The sequence below is a fragment of the Tenebrio molitor genome, chromosome 3, assembly GCF_963966145.1.
Source record: "Tenebrio molitor chromosome 3, icTenMoli1.1, whole genome shotgun sequence".
NCBI lineage: Eukaryota > Metazoa > Arthropoda > Insecta > Coleoptera > Tenebrionidae > Tenebrio > Tenebrio molitor.
In genome coordinates this window covers 24,510,215-24,530,370 of record NC_091048.1, presented here as the reverse complement: position 1 = coordinate 24,530,370, position 20,156 = coordinate 24,510,215, and the positions used below count along the sequence as shown (strand labels likewise).

General features: G+C 36.5%; 3 protein-coding genes across 18 annotated transcripts; 2 read left to right on the top strand and 1 right to left on the bottom strand.

Annotated features, from left to right (window-relative positions):
* Nucleotides 1-4,782: 4,782 nt before the first annotated feature.
* Nucleotides 4,783-10,419, top strand: CrebB (Cyclic-AMP response element binding protein B). 16 transcript variants are annotated; one of them, XM_069043190.1, is made up of 7 exons: nt 4,783-4,923; nt 7,303-7,483; nt 7,563-7,724; nt 7,774-7,900; nt 8,616-8,687; nt 8,950-9,078; nt 9,132-10,419. In XM_069043190.1, exons 2-7 carry the CDS (start codon nt 7,322-7,324, stop codon nt 9,371-9,373), a joined length of 894 nt encoding a protein of 297 aa, XP_068899291.1. In that variant the 5' UTR covers nt 4,783-4,923; nt 7,303-7,321; the 3' UTR covers nt 9,374-10,419. The 16 variants fall into 16 exon arrangements, with proteins under 16 accessions (XP_068899291.1, XP_068899301.1, XP_068899300.1 ...); XM_069043200.1 differs by having other exon boundaries at nt 4,790-4,923; nt 7,303-7,399; XM_069043199.1 differs by lacking the exon at nt 4,783-4,923 and adding an exon at nt 4,926-5,065 and having other exon boundaries at nt 7,303-7,399.
* On the bottom strand, nt 10,380-12,101 carry LOC138127268 (lanC-like protein 2). The gene is made up of 7 exons (XM_069043188.1): nt 11,908-12,101; nt 11,690-11,854; nt 11,504-11,643; nt 11,307-11,454; nt 10,935-11,258; nt 10,739-10,885; nt 10,380-10,685 (listed from the first exon to the last, which is right to left on the bottom strand). Exons 1-7 carry the CDS (start codon nt 11,986-11,988, stop codon nt 10,503-10,505), a joined length of 1,188 nt encoding a protein of 395 aa, XP_068899289.1. The 5' UTR covers nt 11,989-12,101; the 3' UTR covers nt 10,380-10,502.
* A 183-nt stretch (nt 12,102-12,284) lies between these two features.
* LOC138127266 (late secretory pathway protein AVL9 homolog) lies at nt 12,285-14,930 on the top strand. The gene is made up of 6 exons (XM_069043186.1): nt 12,285-12,465; nt 12,519-12,716; nt 12,769-12,994; nt 13,045-13,971; nt 14,022-14,193; nt 14,244-14,930. Exons 1-6 carry the CDS (start codon nt 12,397-12,399, stop codon nt 14,596-14,598), a joined length of 1,947 nt encoding a protein of 648 aa, XP_068899287.1. The 5' UTR covers nt 12,285-12,396; the 3' UTR covers nt 14,599-14,930.
* The last annotated feature ends 5,226 nt before the right edge of the window (nt 14,931-20,156 follow it).

The window sequence follows — 20,156 nt, the reverse complement described above, 5'->3', positions numbered from 1 at the left end:
TTGCACTCAAAAAAATCCAATTTTCCTCGGCTCACTTTCACGCCCAACTCCTCTCCTCTCATTTATGGATTTCTTATTGGCGTGCTTTAAATATTTTCTTGTAAATAAAACGTGACTCGTCTTCTGGAAAGGTGATATTGTACGGTAATGGTGTTTGAAAAAATGGAACGAGCGCTGCTGGCAATTTCAGTTTTGCAGGAAGGCAACGATTTCGACGATGTAATTGTTCTGATAGCCAGATGTTTTAATATACAAGAGTGATGTTTTATTATGCACTTTTATCCAATAAAGCGTAAATATGAGCTGTGAAAAAGTTCATTGAATAAATATTCGATGTGGGTTGATAACATCTGTCCAAACAGTATCAGCTCGTTGAAAACAGCGATAAGAAATTTTCTCGAGTGGTAAAAATACTTTCGTGACATTTAAAACTTGTAAGGAGACTTTTTTTGAATATCAGAAAATAATTAAAATTTCACTTTCATTTTCTCAACATTGGAAGGAGTTAAGGAGAGAAGAAATTACTTTAATTGTTGCAACATAATTATTTTCTAAATAGCTGGAATTACTAGACCGCTTCTTCGGTCTCGTGAGGAAAAACCAAACCGACATCATAGGTACATAACATTTTTTCTCAGGTTTTAATTTAACACAGATGACATTATTGACATTCACACAACAGTTTAACTTAAAAATGTTGTCAAAAAATTGAGATCTAGTTGAAAATATCTAAATATTTTTGACATTTTTTTACTCCCCGTCAAACATTTTTCTCGTAGTCTCTTTGTTTCTCCTTTATTAAAGAAGATATAATTTATCATCTCCTATAGATAACAATCGGATTTATCAAAAAGATAATCCATACGAGATACTAGATACATATGGGAAAAACAATCAAAAATTGTAATAGTTTTTCTCCGTGTTGTGCACAATAAGTAAAATACAACAAAAAATAACAGTTATGTTACCGGTAATGCATGCATATAAAAATATTCATTTTTCTGGAACATTAATTTTACATTTTATTTTCAAAAACGCAAAAATCGAAAAATCATGTTTGTAAATATGAGGGTATTTTACAGATTATGTATTGGAAATTTAAAAAAATTAAATTAAAAAAATATGTATAAATAAAAATTTTGTTTTATCCAAAAATTATAGTCTCTTGGAGAGACCCTTATAAAATGGATAGTTTTTACAGAGTGATCAACAACAAACAAATCAAGAATGCTACCTCATCTTTTGTTTTCGAAACGTTTTAGCTTAATCGTACACATATGTATACTTTTTATACAGAGTCGTTTTATTGGTTGCCTACCTGTCGAAAAATCTATTATTAATTAATTAATTATTGATAATTAATGCAACTTTATCTTCAATGGTAATATGTAATATATTATTCAACGAGTTCGTGTGTAAATTTACACACGGACAAGTTGAATGCGACGTTTTTTTGTTCCAAATCGCTTAAAATCTTTAAAATTAGCTTGACGTTTCGTTTTGACAAGTTGTGACATTAATCAAAATCCGTTTACACAGGAGAAAATTCTCAAATTCTGAGTGTCGAAGAAAAAAAATTCATTTTACCACTTAAACTGGGATAATTATTGCTTACATTTACAGGAAACGTCCGTAAACTTTGCCGAAATCGAATTTTTTTTTCAAGGTTAACATCAACACCGCTGCTTTAAAACTGACATTTCTTTGACATTTCACCGAAAAATCTGCTTACCAGTGACGTCGCGTTTGGCAATAAAGTTGGTAAATTTCTTACAAATGTAAAATGTTGCTCTTGTTTATTTTATAAATTTTCTCCATTATCAGATATGTACTAATAATAAAATGCACAATTATAATTCCAACGTCTAAAATTCATGAGGTATAAAGTACCATTTGACATTTGAGACCACAAATTGTCTACGCCCATGCATTGAACGCTTATTTGCCTCTGATTCCGCTGCGACGTGACCGATAATTTGCGACGCCTGCTCTGATTTGTTTTTTTTTTGTATGTATGTAGCATTTTCATACATTTCAAACATGTACAAAAAAAATCTTTACTACACTGACCGGCACAAAAAACGACTCACTTTGAATTTTATTAATATAATTAAGTAATTCATTGTCTTAGAAATTTTTTTTGATATCATGTTGTATTGATAAGTGTTATTTATGTTATTCTTTGTCAAAGAATATCCGACAAACAAAACATTAAACACAGCAAATAAAATTTTAATGAAAAAAAAAAAAAGTAATTTTCCAGAAAAAAATTTATGTTATGAAAAATTGTCAAAATTTGAACAGCATTTTAAATTTGTATCTCGTATTGTCACATTAAATCTTTTAACACATAAATCAACCGACAAAAACACACTGTGGAAAAACGCAAATTTTCTAATTATTTATTTAAACAAAACAATTCGGTTGCCATGGTGACCATAGCGGTCCCGATCATTGAAAATATCCCAATTTAACTATAATAAAGAAAAATAAGCACAAATATAATTTCAAGATCATTTATTAAAGAAATCATAATGAGTCGTTTTTTGTGCCGGTGAGTGTATCTAACAGGAGACTTAAGTAATTTAAATAAAAACAAAATATGCAACTCAACAGAAATGGTCACAATTTTCTAATTTTTTTAACATTTTAAAAATTGAGAATGTATTTTTCATGACTCAAGTACATTTCGATTTGGTTATATTAGTTAGTTTAGGGACACGAAATTTCGGGCATCATTTTTCTGTCACTTCAAAAAATTGCGATGTAAATCACTCTTTATTGTCACCGTGACATTCAAAAGTCAAGTTTTGAAATTTATTTTCTGTTCACGTCAATCTCGTGTCAATCAAAATCGTCGCAAACGCTAAAATTGAGGTTAGTAATGTACAGCCTAATATACATTTTTTGACAGTATATTGATAGTGATGCCCGAAATTCCGTGTCGCGAACTGTACATTAATGTAAATTATTAAGAAAGAAAATTGTGGTCTACTAGTGCTTGCTTTAATTTTTGGTAACGTAGGGCGGAGTTGCAAATACTTCGTGAAAGAGGAAGTGTAGAATGAAAGATGGAAGTGGACGGTCATCAATATGAATTTCAGAAACTGTTGAAAAATTAAGAGTAATTTCAAAACTAATGACATTTGTCGAAAACGCTGAAAGAGGTCAATTTTTATTTATAATGCTTATTTTAAGTAGCTTCACTTGTTCATGACGTCATGCATTTTTGAGCTATGACGTCACACTATTTTTTTTTTGACAACCCCCACTTTTTTCTCCTCTTTCTGATAGACCTTTATACTAGCTAAACGATGAGAGAAAAAAATTAGTACTTTACATAACAATTTTTTTGAGAAAATGACAAATTTTGCTTTACAAAATTTAATTTAATTTTTAACGTAAAAATTCTTTTGTATGGGTTTATTTAATTGAAGGTCGGAACAGATATGTCATTGACAGGAAAAAATGTAAAATTCTAAAATTGAGTTAGTTTATCCAACATGATAAAAATACATAAATCACAGCCAGATTATAGTGTGAAAAAAAAAATCAAAAAAGCATGTCTTACTACTTACATTTTAATAGTACTGTTGGGAGCAAAAAATTCAATGTCATTTTGAAATTTGGTTAGATTGTCACAAATGAAAAAAAAAATCCCTGCCTGATTTTGCCCATGTCAACAAAGTGTCAAAAAATTAATTAATCGATGTCAATTAATGTCATACAACATGATTATAGGTTATGATATTTACGACCGTTTTACAATGGAACATTTTCGATTGCGTCAAAGCATGATTTTGACGACCAGTTTTTTTTGCTCGACAGTACCTATACATATTTTCAACGTTTTCAAAGTATGTAATAAGTAATTTTACCAGAACACAAGACCAGAAACATGTGTATGTATTAAAAAAAAATTAATATCAAGGCGATTAACGGTTTAAATGACGGCAATTATTTTATCTTTTGACTTGGCATTAAGTTAAAACCGATATAAATGTGAAATGTGGCGGTTTTGATAAATTTTGAATGATAAAGTAGGTATCGTAAATGTAGTACATAGTTTCTTTTTAGATTAAAATTCATACATATAAAAAAAAAACCAATGAAGGATCAAGGTTGGGTCAATTCAGTTGGACCAGGTGTTAACAATATCAAACTATTGTTGAAAAAGCAATATTTCAACACTTTTATAGATCTGTTGAATTCCATATTCCCACCTGGTGGGAATTTATGTGGTATACCGGTCTTTAAAAAGTCGTACAAGAGTTAAAATAATTTCATGATAACACTACTACGAATGCAACAGTTTTTCTAGACCCCTACCGATAAGACTCGGTGTTTGAAACCCGCAGCCACAGAAGAAGCCCCACAACATAACATGGTACAGCGTCGTACCACGTCTTGTTGAAACACTCAGATCAATGCAACCCCGAGCCACGTGGTGAATCCGTTTCGTCTTGTCAGCGTCCGCCTGCGACATCCGCCGCCGTCCGAGAAAAATCCCCCGAAAACTTTCCGTCCCTCGGTCGTTCGGAAAATTTTCAAAGCGGCAGGTGAAAAATAGCAGGTCACGACAACGCCAGCGTTCGCGCGTCGCGGCTTGCCTAACCGCCTCCGATTCCGCTCCTGCAAGGGGGCCTCGTCTTCCTCCTGCAAAAGCCGCCACCGACACCCGAAACGCAGGAATTTTCGCCGAGCTTCTCCACACATGTTAGGTCAAGGCATGACGGCCCGCGAGGGGCGCGGCGCGGCGGGAGCCGAGGCTGTAGCGCGCTCTCGGGCGCCATTGCTGTGACGCGCACTTGTGTTCTGTTCTCGTCCAGTGACGACCGCCCAGAAATTTTGACGTGGTTACTACGTATAGCCCGCTTACCCACTCCGATCGCTTCAAACTCGGTGACGACGAATACGTAACTGGTAAGTACCCAGCTGAAGAACAATAACACCGTGCCGACGTGGTCCAGACATCCCTTCGGAGGTGGTGATTCGAGTATAGCCAGTGTTTTGTGCGGACGTTTTTAAAATGTCGACGATGTGTTTTGCGAGTTTATTGGAAAAGGTATTGAATATGGCGTCATATTGGTCGTTCTAGTCGCGTTTTAAATTTAGATATACGCACACGGACGCGCTCCTCTCGTTCGACATTTTTATTCAATTTTTGACGTTGTTGCTGTCAAAACGTTTTTGTTTCAAGGCTTGCTTGCTGCACGGCGAACTGCTTAGTCACGATTAAATAACTCGCTTTGATTTTCAACAATAATTGGGGTTAGGATCGTGCGGTGTCAGATTTGACATTTATACAAACGCATCCACTGTTTTCGTAGGGTCTTGTCCGCGTTTCATAACACCAGACACCTTACGGCTCTACCGTTTTCTATTTACGGCTAATTTTAAACATCAATTTCACTATCTCCGCCGATCAACTCCTATGCTAATATGCACCGCTCGCTACTCTGCTTACATAACACACAATCTTGTTGTTTTTCAGCACTTTTAAAAATATAACGCAATATTGTGTTAAATTGTCCATAAATTTTTTATCACCTTTTCCAGCAATTAACCTTAAATGACCTGCAACCAACAATACGTCCACCGCTGTTGCTATCTTGCATTTTTTCTTCTGCAATCACCGCGAACTGCCAAATGTGACTTATTTTGGTCAACTTAACCCTCAGCTATGATCAAGCACTTCTTTAACTGCTAACCTATAAACGCCAAGTGTTGACAGTTATGAGCAGCCTACTTAACCTTAATTATTCTTTTTCTTTCCTCATTTTTAAACACCTGCAAACACACCAACTCAAATCACAATCAATAACCCCTTCAATTGAATTAAGAAATACCAAATTTACAAATTCATCTAACAACAAAACTGCAAAGGGCACCAATTCTTGAAATTGAAAGTACCAAATCTACTCCAGTATCACTTTTCTAGTACAGGTAGTACAAGAATGAAAGTGTTTGTGGTCACCACTTACATTTTAATCTTCATTAAAACCACCTCCCTGTAGCATAATCCGTTGCTACCTAACAAATTGACAACTTACATTTTAATCTCCATTAAAAGCACGTCCCTGTAGCTTAATCTGTTGCTACTTAACAGATTGACCACCGTTTGACAAGACACCAAAACGTAATAATGACCAATTTTTCTTTCTTTCGGGACGAGTTAATTTACTCTTGAATGTCTCATTGATCATCGTAAGTATGTAATTTTTTTCGTCATTAAATTCTTCCTGAGAAGAGCTTGATCTGTCATTTTAAAACAGAAAACTGTAATTTTACATTTGATTGAAATGACGTCACAGCTGCAAGGAATAATTTCAAATTAATACATTTGTAAAACTTCGTCAGAAATGTTTATAATTTACAAAATAAGATCTTTTTACGATCGCCGGATTTGGAAAAAAACCGAGGCCCAACGATCGGTCCTTTTTTAGCGCTTGTGTGCAACTGACTTAAGTACTTACTCCTAATCAAATTGTAAATATTAATACCTACGTTGTAAGCACATCTTTGGGATGCAAATTAACAGGAAAACCCAGAGAAGGTGACCCATTTTTGCATTACCAATTTGAATATTTCATTACGGTTCTTATCTGAAATTGTATGAAATGTGTATTACAATTAGGCGCGAATAAATGACAATTTTGAGATAAGAAATGAAAAAAGTCGTGGCCGGTAAACAACGAACTGTTCTTTATATTTTTATTGCAGTATAAATTATGACTAATGAATTTTTACTGCGTGTTTGAAAAATGTCGACTCGTTAGTCGAAAGGTGACGAGGAACGGGACGTGGAAAAATTAGCGCGTTTCTTGGATTGACATCTCAAGGAGACGCTATCGGACAAATTGTGAATGATTTTAATGCATTTTGTGTGTTTGAGAATGGGGATGTGTTTGAAAAAAAAAGTACAATTTGGCCCCGGTGTTTCACTTATTGTAAAAATAAACACCTTCATTGTTGATTGTTTAAACTGGCGCTCGTTATCATTATGACCTGTTTCGGTATTAAACAGGTTGTAATAATTTAAAAAGTCAATATTTGAAAACACACGTAGGTAATGCGGGGTGGTTATTTTTAATATCGGGAATTACGTCACGCGACCACATTACGCCTTCCCTCCGGTCGAATTTCGGGCCAAAGGGCCCCACTCGTGTATTTTTTCAATCTGGTCACGTTTCGCGTCGATTATGACGTCAGGCGGAATATTAATAAGCGATGCGTTCACGTTTATCCCTTGCCACGTGAGGCGGCGTTATTTCGCAGTCTGATGAGATGCCTTGTTTTCAGGTGCTTTTGTACTTAGGCAATGGAAGGGATAGTGGAAGAGAACGGAACAGCTGATCCGTTGGCTCCATCGCCGGACCCTCAATCGCCGATCGTCTCGGTAGGGGTCTCTAACTCCCAGTCCCATCTGATGACAGCTACTAACATTGTCCAACTAACTTTGCCTTCTCACACCCAGGCACAGGTAGGGGTTTGTCCACCCCTCCGTGCATGATCCCGTCCCGTACGCGACGAGAGCCGCTTTCTGACTGTCCGACTTGCAGGTGCAGAGTGTCATACAGCCCAACCAACAGTCAGTGATACAGACCGCCGCCAACATACAGCCCATGCTGGGCAAGGGCAACGTCATACTGGTCAGCAAGCCGAACTCGGTGATACAGACGACGCAGGGGAGCCTCAGCGGACTACAGACATTGCAAGTTAAAGTGAGTCACCTTGTGAATGTTTGGGTTGTTATCAATTGTCGGGTCTTAGGTTGTTGACGCGGCGAGTGACGACAGCTTCTCGGAGGAAGAGTCGCCGAAGAAGAGACGGGACTTGCTGACGAGGAGGCCGTCGTATCGAAAGATTCTCAACGATCTTGGCGGGGGTGAGATAGCTGGTATGTTATTTAATTGCATGTCTTGGGAGCCTCTTGATGTTTTGGAGATTTTAACACTTCTTTTAGTTCAGTTCATATTCAGTAATTTGTAAAAGGACGTATTTGTTTTAAGTGCGAGGTATTTTTTTTATTTTGTTCTCTTTTTGCATGCGCCTTCTGGCTTTTATGCATGGAATGGTTAATCCCACCCCGAGTTCACTAATAACGCTCAGAGTCACGGTTCAGTCCGCGGTCCGCACCGAGCTACGACGCAACTAGGCAGAGTCGAAGGTGACTTTGAGCCGGCGGTAATTAAACCGACGGAAACAAAAATACAGAATGTTTTATTGTCGGGGGCGAAGGTTGTTATTGGCTGATTGGTTCCAGCCGTAGTAACCATTCCATCCGTACGAGCGTTTTTCTGTTTTCCGATTGTGCATGGATAGACTATTTCATTTTATGGATTATTACCAGTGGCAGTATAACGTATCAGTGGGTATCGACTTTATCAGCGGTCGTAAATTTGTCGATTCGTGTCTGATATTTTATGTTGCCATTAAGACCTATTGTTTGGTACCAAATGTAAAATCTGAACTTGATCGAATTTTATTTGAATTTGCATGCATGGGCTAAAAGGATATTATTTTGGATTCTTTGTCTTACTAAGTAAACAATGGGCATTTCAAAATTGTACAGTAATAGGTGACGAGTAGTAATGAGACGATGGTGTTCACAGAAACCAAGGTTGAACAAATTTCCTCAGAAGCCGACAGTGAGTTGTCCTCACACTCTATCCCATACCACGCAGGTTAGTTTTGACGAGAAAAAAATTGTAAGCACCTAACTCCATCCAGATTAGCCCAAGCACTTTAGTCCACTAACACTCCCTAAAAGTGTACGGACCACGATTCGACAACTTGTCAATTCAGCTCGACAATTCTGTACACTTTTAATTAGCATGCATTTTTCAGTGCCGTAATTCCATTCATTAAACATTGAATAACAAAACTGTGGCCGAGCATGCCCCTCTCTCTCCACCCTGTTCCATGTTGGTCTCTTCTTTGTTCCAGTGTTGCCGGGAGCAATCCAGATCTCGGGTGGGAAGGGCACGCAAGGCATCCACACGTTGACCATGACAAACTCGACGGCCGGCGGGGCGATAGTCCAGTACGCCCAAGGACAAGAGTTCTTCGTACCTGGTGAGTGTGAGTCGCAAAAGTTGACTCGTTGACGCAGGCGTTGGATAAATCAGAGGGTGTTGCAGTTGTGGCGCAAAGCGGGAACTTGAGCGGGGGGAACGGAGAGGACCAGGACAGGAAGCGCGAGATGAGGCTGCTCAAGAACAGGGAGGCGGCGAGAGAGTGCCGACGGAAGAAGAAGGAGTACATCAAGTGCCTAGAAAATAGAGTAGCAGTGTTGGAAAATCAAAACAAAGCGCTAATAGACGAGTTGAAATCTCTCAAAGAACTGTATTGTCAGCAGAAAACAGAATGAGGTTGGTGTTTTGTTTTTAACGTGGTGAAGGACTTTTTTACCAGGGGAAACTGGCCGAGTAGAATAGCTTTGTGCTAATAAAACAAAATGTCGATCAGTATCTAATTTTATAAAAGAGATAGTGCAATTTGATTTTTTTTTTTTTATTTGTTAACTGTGCACTCGCTGGATTTATTGTTTCTTTTAATGCTTGGTTTAAGTGTTACCTGGGTATGGTGTCATTCATTTGTCAGGATTTAGTTAACCAAAGATTTCAAACGAAAGTTTTACACATGATGTTGGTTTTATTTTAAACGATATGAAATATCTAAAATTGCATTTTGCTTATTGATCTGTACGATATTGTATACATAGGTTAAATATGTAAATATCCAAATTGTTATTTTTAATTAAAAGTTTATTTCATTATTAAGTGCTCCAGTTGAATACAACACTGATGTATATTATGTATCATAAAATATTGGACAGAAAAGGCTTGTGAAACATTAATATATTTTATAAGAAGCCGATGTAAATATTGATAACAACTTGTTGTATAAAATATTATTTATTTTCAAGTGTCCAGACCTGATGGAGTGCCTTCTTAGGTTTAATTTGTAACAAAAGCCACATAATATTTGGTAACATTACAGTTCAGTTCATGTGCCATCAGTCTCTTCAGCTAATTTCTTTGGTAATGTTACAAAATATTTAGGAGAAAACCTGAACTTTATTGGTCTAATAGGCTTACTGAATGTACATAAATGTATGTATGTAATATATTTTTACATATCGAATGGAAATATCTTGAACTACTTTTGCACCCAAAAGTAACTTTGTGGATCTAGTTTTTTTGTCCCCGTGGTTTTTCTCTACCAGTTTGCATAATGATGCCTTGTTGTTTACAAACAGTATGGAATGTATTGAATTGTAGTCCTTGCATTGTTATTCCATATTATAATTATGTTTGCTATTTTGGTAGGTAACAAATTGTACATAAGATTATTATTATTAGATGTTAAAAGTATTAGTTGAATGATTTATTGTAATAAAGTGGATATTTTATTTATGCGCATTTCAATTTCATTCAACTACGTCCGTAGGTGGAAGGAAACGCCGCTAGGGGGCGTGCTAGTCGCACTGTACCAGCTTACAGGGTGTATCCTGGAAGTTTCGCCTCCAGCGGCTTCTGAATGTCCAGAAAGAGGTACATAGGGCCGGACATTCCCTCAAACAGCGAAAATGGACGATCAGGAGTGTGCTCCACGTGCTTTCTCTTGTATTCGAAACACCACTCGGCAAATTTTATAGCTCGGTATAAATGTTTTTCGTCCTGAAACGAATCTAAAACGATAAAAACTCAAACCATTATGTCAGCGTAATTACGGTGGTAGTTTGATACAATTCGAGAAAGCAATAAGCGTTGCCTGCCACTCCATGACAGATGCTGTACCCTTTTCTCAACAAACCTCTTGACCAAATTACGTCACCGCAGTCCAGTGCTATTTGCAGATATTTAGAATCGCCAAAAACCTACGAAACGCGACTGTAAATCTTCACTTGGCGACTATAAAAAACATACTTTGTAAGCTGTGCTGAAGAGATAGACAAAGCCTGGTGCTCCATGACACCATTGCACATATTTATCATGGTCTCTCCCCATGGAAGAGGGAAAATTCCCGCTTGGAAATCTTAAACTGGCTAAATAATCAATTGTGGGTTTGATAATTGTGTGCAATTCTGCCTCTGTGAGGTAATCTTTAGCTTGGAGGAGCAAGTATAAGATACCAGACAAGCCATGGGCTGCCCCCAGGTAGTAACTTTCATGCCACTGATACATTAGAGGGCATTTGAATTTGCCAGCCTTGGCCTCATTTTTGCCACAAATAATAATTGTTTCAATTATCTAAAAAGTGATGATTTTTTATTTCATTTTTTGAATAAAAAAATTTACTTTTCTGATAAAACTCTCATCAAAAGGCGGCGGCGAAACGTGTTTATTTACATACAAGACTGCATACAAATAACCAGCGCGCCCGTAGAGATACTCATTTGGCAAATCTGAATTTACATCCAACACATCATCTTCCATTGATTTGATCCTAAATTGTGAAGTGATGGTTTGAATGTTTAAAAAATGTTGTCAGTTACCCTTCTACACATTGCCAGTAGGATTTGCTGCCCAACTTGTAGTCTATAACTGCCCCAATAGCAAGAGGGCCAGCATCCCCACACAAGAAAGAGTGTCTCTTCTTCTTCAGTCTGTGCAGTGACAGCAACTGACGTGTCTCCTACAAGACTTATTAAGGACTCTGTAACAAATGGTTGGCCTCATACTTGTAGGTTTTGTTTGCTGTCAGGATCTTTCTTCAGTTTCAACAGAGCAACACCAGCAGTCCCTGTGTACACAGAATAATCATTGTAATCGAGGTATTTGAATTGTGCCAAGGTGTTTTTCCACTTTTCATTCAACTGACATGCAATTTTACAATCGCACTTGATCTGTAAACATCGTAAAAATAACAATAAAATCCGAGATCATGTTAAGGACGTACCGCTCCATTTTCAATCACGCAGCACGCATTTTCCGAAGTGTAATCCTCGAAAGGGTTCTCGAAGAACTTATCGAGGGACATTTTGTCCTCGCGCTTTCCAAAAAATCGTAAGAAACTTATTTTGATGATTGACTTTGCACCAAACAAATTTATTTATTTACTAACCGAAAAAATGACAATTGACAGACTTGGGGATTTTATAGTTTACATGTTACACAGTCCCAAAACCTTAATATTTATTTATTTCTTTATAATATTGAATTGCTTTGCCGGATATTTATTTATGTCGTAGAATGGTAGTAATAAAGTAACGGTTTGAATTTCAATGTAACATGTTTTTAAAATTGAATAAAATTGGAATTTCGGTTGGCAGCAGTGTATCACTGGAATTTGTTTGTCAAAGTGGTGTCAATGTTGTCATCAAAGGAAAACCGAGATTTTGTTGATAAGTTTATTCATTCATAATTAGTGTAATTAGTGTAACTTGTGATGGAAATGAAAGAGGGTCCCATTTTGTACGTGATCGTTGTCGGATTTCACCACAAAAAGGGTTGTCAGGTATGCAAGTCGATATTCTGTCATGCTTGATTACGCTCATTAATTATATGTAGGTGGAATTCTCGTTTCCGCCTCTTGTCCCGGGATCTCCCAATGAATGTCCCCCGGGATGGAAATATCTTCCGACACTCGCTTTACCCGATGGATCTCATAATTACGACGACGATACCGTCTTTTTCCACCTGCCAAGTCTAAATAACCCTAGGCACACAGTTTATGGCATTTCTTGTTTCCGCCAAATCCCCATAGAGGTATTCCGTTACGATTCCGCTTTTTCATCAAGATTTGATCGATTTGTTTCAGAAAATAAAAAATCGGACGTCTGATATGACCCGCGGAACTATACAAAAGTCGGTTTGTGTGTTAAGTAAAATACCGTTATATGGACAGATACAGGTGAAAATGTCTCTCATTACGCACGCATATTTCGATGAAGGTGATTTTAGTAAAGTATCAATCTTAGAGGACACCTACCACCACCTAAACTCAGTTATTACGCAGAACGACTGTCATCAACAAATTTTTGTTGGTCTGTAAAAAAACCTGTGTAGATTCTACTTCTCAAACACTGTTCTATAGGTCTGTCAGCGAGAGAATTTGTTTTGCAATGGAGGCACAAAGCGTTGTTATTATTCAAACTGTTGTTACTCGAAAGGAGAGTGATTTTTTACAAGTCTCCAGTCCATCCCCTCTGCTCAGCGATTCTAACTCTGGCGTCCCTCTTCCCCGAAATGATCGAGAAGGGCTTAGACCAGTCGGCGTGCATACGACTGTCGCGCCCCATGTCCCCCATGCCTGAATTCTCCGACGACGACCTGTCCCAAAACTCTAGTCCCACTAAAACTCAAATAGAAAACATTGACAATACCAATCAAAATGTAGTAGACAATAGCGAGCCGAAAAAGAACGAGATGAAAATAATAGAGCACCAAGAGAGCCCAGAGCAAAAGAGCCACTCTATAGGAGACGCGGAGGTCGGAATCGAGATAACGGAGGCGGGACAGGACGAGACGAATTTGAACGGGAAGAACAACAGTCTACAACGCGACGTCAGCTCGGACACCATCGCCGATTCCGTGCACAACAACATGGCGTATTTAGCGCACTTGAGCACCACGTCGTGCGGTTTCCCCTTGAACATCTTCACCAAGGGCTTCATGTGCCTCCCTTACCTGTCACTGCCATATTTAGATTTGTTGACTGACGTTAATGTAAGGGGTTACGTTGTGGGGGCGACGAACATCTTGTTCAAGCAGAAGAGTCAACTGTACGACGTTCTGGTCGACATAGACGCGGGCAGGATCGAGTGTCAAGACTTGGAGTTACGGAAGCAGCTCCATCTGACCACCGAAGACTTGAGGTTCGCGGATTACATCGTGAAACACGTGTCTGAAGAGAGACACGACGTTTTCTTGGACGGGGTCGGCTGGGAGGGCGGGGACGAATGGATCAGAACGCAGTTTCGAATTTATCTGTTGTGTCTGTTGAGGACGTCTCTTCTGCAAGGTTCCGCTCGTAGAAAAACAACAATTTTAAATACTAAAGCTTGGTTTCAGATGGGAGTAAAGAAATTGAACACTTCAATGTGAATTTCGTCTCGGTGTGGAGGGACACTCACAATTACAAAATCTGGCTGAGCGGGATCAATCCAGGGATTTTGGACGTGCATCCAGGACATCCCTTCGCCGGACAGCTTTCCGTGGCCGACATGAAGCTGAGACTGTCGCAGTAAGGATTGACAAGAGTCGAAATTGTTTTAATAATATTTGTGATTTAAGCACAATGCAGAGTTCGGACAGCGGGAGGAAGTTGAATCAAGCGATGGTGTCTACAGGGAGGGCGGTGGCGACGACCAGTAAAGCCGTCGGCGGGGCGTTCTCCCAAGCAAAAGGAGTATTTTCGAATTGGTGGAGTAATCTGTTAGTGAGTCCCGAGCCGGTACAAAAGGCTTTAGAGGCTTTCCCGGATAACGGTATGCAAATAGAGGAGTCTCCAAATGAACAAAACATTCCAAAAAGTATTAACAAAAACTTAAGCAATGGTAATATAGACAAGAGTAGTTTTAAGGAGGGCGGGCCCGAGTGTTCCTTGCCAAACAATATACACCAGCCCGGGGAAGTACACACCGTTTAAGCTAATTAAGTTCTCAAAAGTGTACTCACACGCATTTTATTTATTAATGTTATCGTTGTGATCTTTTTATTAAATCATAAGACTAGATTTTTAATTATAGTACCCCTGTTTTTAAAACCACATCCGATATAGTGACTCATCAACATATTCAGCAGTATTTCTTAAGTGATCCAGTGTGCAGTTAATTTGCCTCCAGAATCAAAATAAGAATAATTGTGTACTTAAACGTTTCTTTGTATATTACTTATTATTTCTGTTTTATTGTCAATTTATTACAAATGTTTAATTTGGCTGTTAATTAGTGTTAAGTTGCAATAAACGACAGTTTGAAACGTTGTGTTTGGACATTCTCCCGGCGAATCCACCAAAAGTGCATCGACCCGCCGCGAACAACAAATCCCCCATTTACCCAGTTTTCAATGAAATCCCTCAAGCCCCAATTTGTTTTCAAAAAAGTATTATTCCGCACTCACCAACAACGAATCGCCCCATTTGTCACGAAAATTAACTCGTCGGAAACCTTGACAGTTTCATTTTTTACCTTCGTTGGTGCTATAATTAGCGAAATGGATTGCCTCAACTGGTGGGTCTTGCGACCGGTGACGTTCGTCCTTATCACCCAGTTGCGGGGAGATTTGATTGGGGTTCTTTATATAATTCTGGTTTTTGTTGGTACTTAATGCTTTCCAAACCGATGCAGGTTCTGATTGTGGAAAATTTTGCGTGGAGCGATCGCATGCGACGTTTTTTAACGAGGAAAATCCAGTTGCACGCAATGTGGCATGTGACCACCATTAAGGTGAAAAATGATACGTGTAGAAAATACGAACGCTACAAGAATTGTGCACGAGGTGGGGAAAGAGCGAGGGTGACGATGGGCCTAATCGCATGTTTGTTGGTGAAAATGTTTTAGTCGAGCACGCGGTTTGAGGACCGCCGCAATGCTTGACCTTTAGTTTACGAGCTGATGAAAGTTGAGAAAATGATATGAGTGGGCATTATACAATGGAAAATTTCGACCGATTAAGAATTGTGTTATCAAGCTTCATTAGTTGATAATTTTTTAGGCGACTGGGAAACGACAGGACGGGAATGTGTTCGTTTAATTATTGAAAAATGCGACAATTACTGCTTGAATTTTCAATAATTAATCACGTTTTTATTTCCGAGCAGATATCAAATGTCGATCAATTAAAAATGCGGTCGAAGAATGTTTATGGCGGGCGGTAAGTAGAAAACGGTGTAAGAATTTATGTAAATATGATTTTGCGAGCTCTTAAAACTTATTAACAAATTACATCAACATTTGCACTATTTGCAGAAGAAAATCTCTTCAAGGTGGCACCGGAGAGTGAAACTTTTCTGTCGGTTCCAACGTTATAGATTTCTGAATGAATTATGGATGATGGTCATCAGGTCAAAAACCACTTTTAACGATTTTATTGATCAATTTTTTACCAACTTGACTTTATCACCTCTAAAAACAAAAAATGTTTTTCACGTTCATCGCAATGACGTTGGGAGGCTGGTGTTATTTATTATCACATGACGAAGTGATGTCCGTATTTTTAAAGATAAATTTATTTTTGCTAAAGTCATAAAGTCAGACTGTTATTATGTATTACGCTGACTGTGATGGCCCAAGTCCAACTTCTAGGACTATGCGTTGTTAAAATATTTTCAGCTTCATTCATATAGTAAACATTTTAGTTGCTATTATCATTGTTTTTATTTTTGTTGACTGATGTAGCATCAAAGCTATTTTAATCTCACTTTTATAATGCAAAACTGGTTATACAGATTTGACAGGAACTAGAAATCAATTGTGTGTTTACGAATTGTAGCTATTGGCAAGTGGGGGAGACTTTAGCTCAAAATAAAAACAACAAAATACTCAAAAAAGCAATAAACAAAGATAATCGTGTTGTTAGGTCAGGTCTTGGTGGTTTTTTTTTTTTTGTAAAAAATGAAAGCTCTTCAGACAATTTGATTCGAATTTTATTTAAATTATAGAAAGACTGCTTTTTTTAACTTTTAGTTATTTTTATGATGTTTTAAAGAACTATCCCTCTTGTATTATGTTTTTTACATCGCATGATCAGTGCCTTTTAGACATGTTACAAGTATTTTTTTTTTTTTGTTAATGCGTAGGTATATAAAAGAATATGATGTAACAGAATTTATTCACTTCATCAAGTTATTCATACATAATATGTAAAATTTACCGTTTGGTGTAATATTTTTAATGTAAAAAATCTACAACGTGCCTGAAAATTAGCGAATTCCGAACTCAGAGCGTTGTAGGGGATCACTTCAGTAGTCCAAATATGGAAATTAAAAAAAAATCGGAACTCCCCCCACAAAGATACATTGGTCTGAAGGTGCACTCTTTGAAGTGCGTTTTTTTCAAATACAGACTGAAAAGTTAAGTGATTATTGTTATTTATGGTATAGATGATTGTGGAAAATAATAACGTAAAATAATTTTTTGAAGAATAGCTTTGGAGTAAAAAAATGTTAAATTTTTGTAATTTTTCTTAACAATGGAATCGCAACGTAGCTGCAATAGTATTTTGTCAGTGTGGATGTGAAGGCTGCTATGAATTGAACAAAATTAAAGTGCTTATATGTATATTCTTCAGGAAGAGCGATTTTTTTTCTAAGTATTTTTCGAGCTCCACTGGGTCCTTCCCTACCACGCTCTGAATTCGGAATTCGCGAATTTTGAGACACCTGTATAGTAGGTACTGTCGCGAGCAATAAATTTTGGTCGTCAATGTCATTTCAAAATTTGGTTAGATTGTCACAAATTTAAAAAATTTCCCTGCCTGATTATGCCCATGTCAACAAAATGTTCAAAAAAATGAGAACAAAATGATAATTAATGTCATACAACATGATGATAGGTTATGACATTTACAACTGTTTTACAATGGAGCATTTTCGATTGCGTCAAAGAATGACCTTGACGACCAAAATTTATTGCTCGCGACTGTACTATTGCGGGCAAAAAAAGTGGGACATCAAATTTCTGTCAGTTTTGAAAAATTCGATGTAGTTCAAGCTTTATTGTCATTTTTTTGACACTATTCCAGCTGACAGTTTAAAAATGTATTTTATACTCCTATTTTCCTTTTCGAAATGCGTTCTTCTTTTGATAAAGGTAGAGTTTGATTGGAACTTTGCATTAAATAAATATTCACTACGTGCTTACTTACAATCATTCCCTACAACCTACAATACTTAATGACAACGTCAATCAATTCAAAGTAGGGTTAGAATCAGGTAAGGGTTATTTCACATTAAAAGTCAAGACAATGACGTTGATGTCCCACTTTTTTTGCCCGCAATAGTACTTACGTATCAGAAAATAGAACAATACTTTTTACATACTTATGTTTTAAATGTGATAACGCTGCTATGAAAAATATTGTTTTATTTACTCGAATAAACAATGTTTTTGCAAAAATAATTATTTGTTTTAATATTTTAATACTATTTACACAGGTCATAACAATTGTTATCTATATTTTAAAAATGGTGTGTAGAAATCATGTGAAAACTGCGTACATGATAAACATAAACAACAAACAAGAATTATTATTGACAGTAGAGAAGATTTAGTTTGATTTAATTAATATTTTATATTGTTTAGAAGAAATTTCTGCTACACTTCGTCCAGCGAGACATTGGGAGATTTTAAATTGTAAGCTTGTAACCTAACACTACAAAATGCACTAGAATACATTAATTAGAGCATAATTTCAGGGCAGAAGTGTTACTGCTTGAAGAATATATTTCAAATTTTATGTGCGTTAGGTACTACTCTACGTAGAATTTAGTTTTTTATGTCAACCTATCTCTCGCTGGACAAACTACATATACATAATTACATATTTACAAAAATGTTCAAATTTTATTGTTTCAATGTTGTTAGTAAGCGTTTAGACTGCTAAGTGAATGTACAAATTTTTGAAATGATTAATTAATAAACAATTTACGGAAAGAAAACCAATAATAAGTTTTTTTTTGAGATCAAGTTGGATAAAGCGAATGTTTACGGTTGTAAATAAGGAATAAAAATCATTCTGACAAAAACTAACGCAAAACAAAACAAAAAGTTTGTCGTATTTTGCTGTTTTACTGCGAAACCTTTTAGATTCATACAATTTAAGAAATTACACTTTGGCCTATTCGTTGAATGGATTGTAATAAATTCTTTTTCCGTTGACCGCTTGTTAATTTCAATATTAATGAATTATTTTGTCTAAAATATAGTAAATATAAATTAATGGACCTCATTAATACACTATTTTTCATTAATCAACGATTTGTGCGATTTTGACGTTTTGATGATATTTTGATGTAAAGTCCATTTAAAAATCAAAAACCACCAACGTCGCATTTTCCTCGATAATTACTATCGGCAACGCTGTCTAGTGTAAAATTTGGTGAGACTTGTAATTTTGAGGTTAAATGTTTATTAAGTGTCTTGTTTTTCTGGGCATGTTTAAGTATACTCAATTTCATATAAATGTGCATCTAAGCAAGCCATGAAAATCTGATTTTCTGTTGGTATTAAAGCTAAAGCTAGTGACTTTGACTTTCAAAGTTACTTGCTCTGCGCGAACTCGACTAATTTTTCAGTTTTTGTCCATTTTAACATTGCTGATTTCAAAAGCAATGTTACGTCTTTTTACTGATTAAATTAAAGTAATTCTTATTTGTTTTTGTCTTTGTATTTTTACCAAGTGAAGATTTATTGGACATGACCTTCATAAATGTGACTTTTGTGATGGAACTAAATTAAAGGTGCTTTTACAAATGCACAGCTCACTTGATGAACATTTATATGAAATCAATTATAATAATAATAATAAGAATCAATAAATAAATGAAACGTGCTGCTAATAAAACAATATGAACGAAATTCAAAGCAACTGAATTTTATTTTGAATCAAATAAATGTCATAATTTATATTTACCAACATAGTACGAAAAAATATCTACCTAGGGTTTTTTAAATTTTACCAACCTAAAGCAACAGGTGGTGGTTTTTTGATTTTTGAATAGACTTTATGAACAACTTCGAACATGTATTGTTTGCACTTACCAAGACTGCAGCAGGTAATGCAGCAGTGTTTTCTATATTTTATAGCTCCATAACTGCACAATTACGAATTCACTTTTTCAAAAGCCGACCTTTTTGGTTATAATTCGCATGTCAAATTTTTCAAAGGTAGGTTTTCTTAGCAACCGTGATTTTTACGTGAAATTGAATGTGAATGGAGTTGACGTCTTCTGACTCTTTTTGTGGAAAAGTGAATAGAAAGTGTTGAAAAATTTAAAAATGGCCTACCCTGAGGACAAAAAAAGGATGAAGCTATTTTATAAGGTCTCATCTTTATCGAAAAAGATGAAATTGGTTTTGATTTGGCTTTAATTTGAAATTTTGTCACAAAAAAAAAGTTTGCGGTCAACGAAAAAATTTTGTAATCAACTCGTTTGTTAATGGGCGATTAATAATCTCAACTATTAAAGGCACTCACTCGCTACAC

Excerpts from the sequence above, each read along its gene's own strand:
- CrebB (XM_069043190.1), top strand. The coding sequence starts at position 7,322 with ATGGAAGGGATAGTGGAAGAGAACGGAACAGCTGATCCGTTGGCTCCA. Across the intron at positions 8,688-8,949 it reads CTCTATCCCATACCACGCAG|TGTTGCCGGGAGCAATCCAG; the intron begins GTTAGTTTTGAC and ends TCTTTGTTCCAG. Across the intron at positions 9,079-9,131 it reads ACAAGAGTTCTTCGTACCTG|AGGGTGTTGCAGTTGTGGCG; the intron begins GTGAGTGTGAGT and ends TGGATAAATCAG.
- LOC138127268 (XM_069043188.1), bottom strand. The coding sequence starts at position 11,988 with ATGTCCCTCGATAAGTTCTTCGAGAACCCTTTCGAGGATTACACTTCG. Across the intron at positions 11,259-11,306 it reads ATGAGAGTTTTATCAGAAAA|ATAATTGAAACAATTATTAT; the intron begins GTAAATTTTTTT and ends ATCACTTTTTAG. Across the intron at positions 10,686-10,738 it reads AATTGTATCAAACTACCACC|GACGAAAAACATTTATACCG; the intron begins GTAATTACGCTG and ends GATTCGTTTCAG.
- LOC138127266 (XM_069043186.1), top strand. The coding sequence starts at position 12,397 with ATGGAAATGAAAGAGGGTCCCATTTTGTACGTGATCGTTGTCGGATTT. Across the intron at positions 13,972-14,021 it reads GAGGACGTCTCTTCTGCAAG|ATGGGAGTAAAGAAATTGAA; the intron begins GTTCCGCTCGTA and ends GCTTGGTTTCAG. Across the intron at positions 14,194-14,243 it reads ATGAAGCTGAGACTGTCGCA|CACAATGCAGAGTTCGGACA; the intron begins GTAAGGATTGAC and ends TTGTGATTTAAG.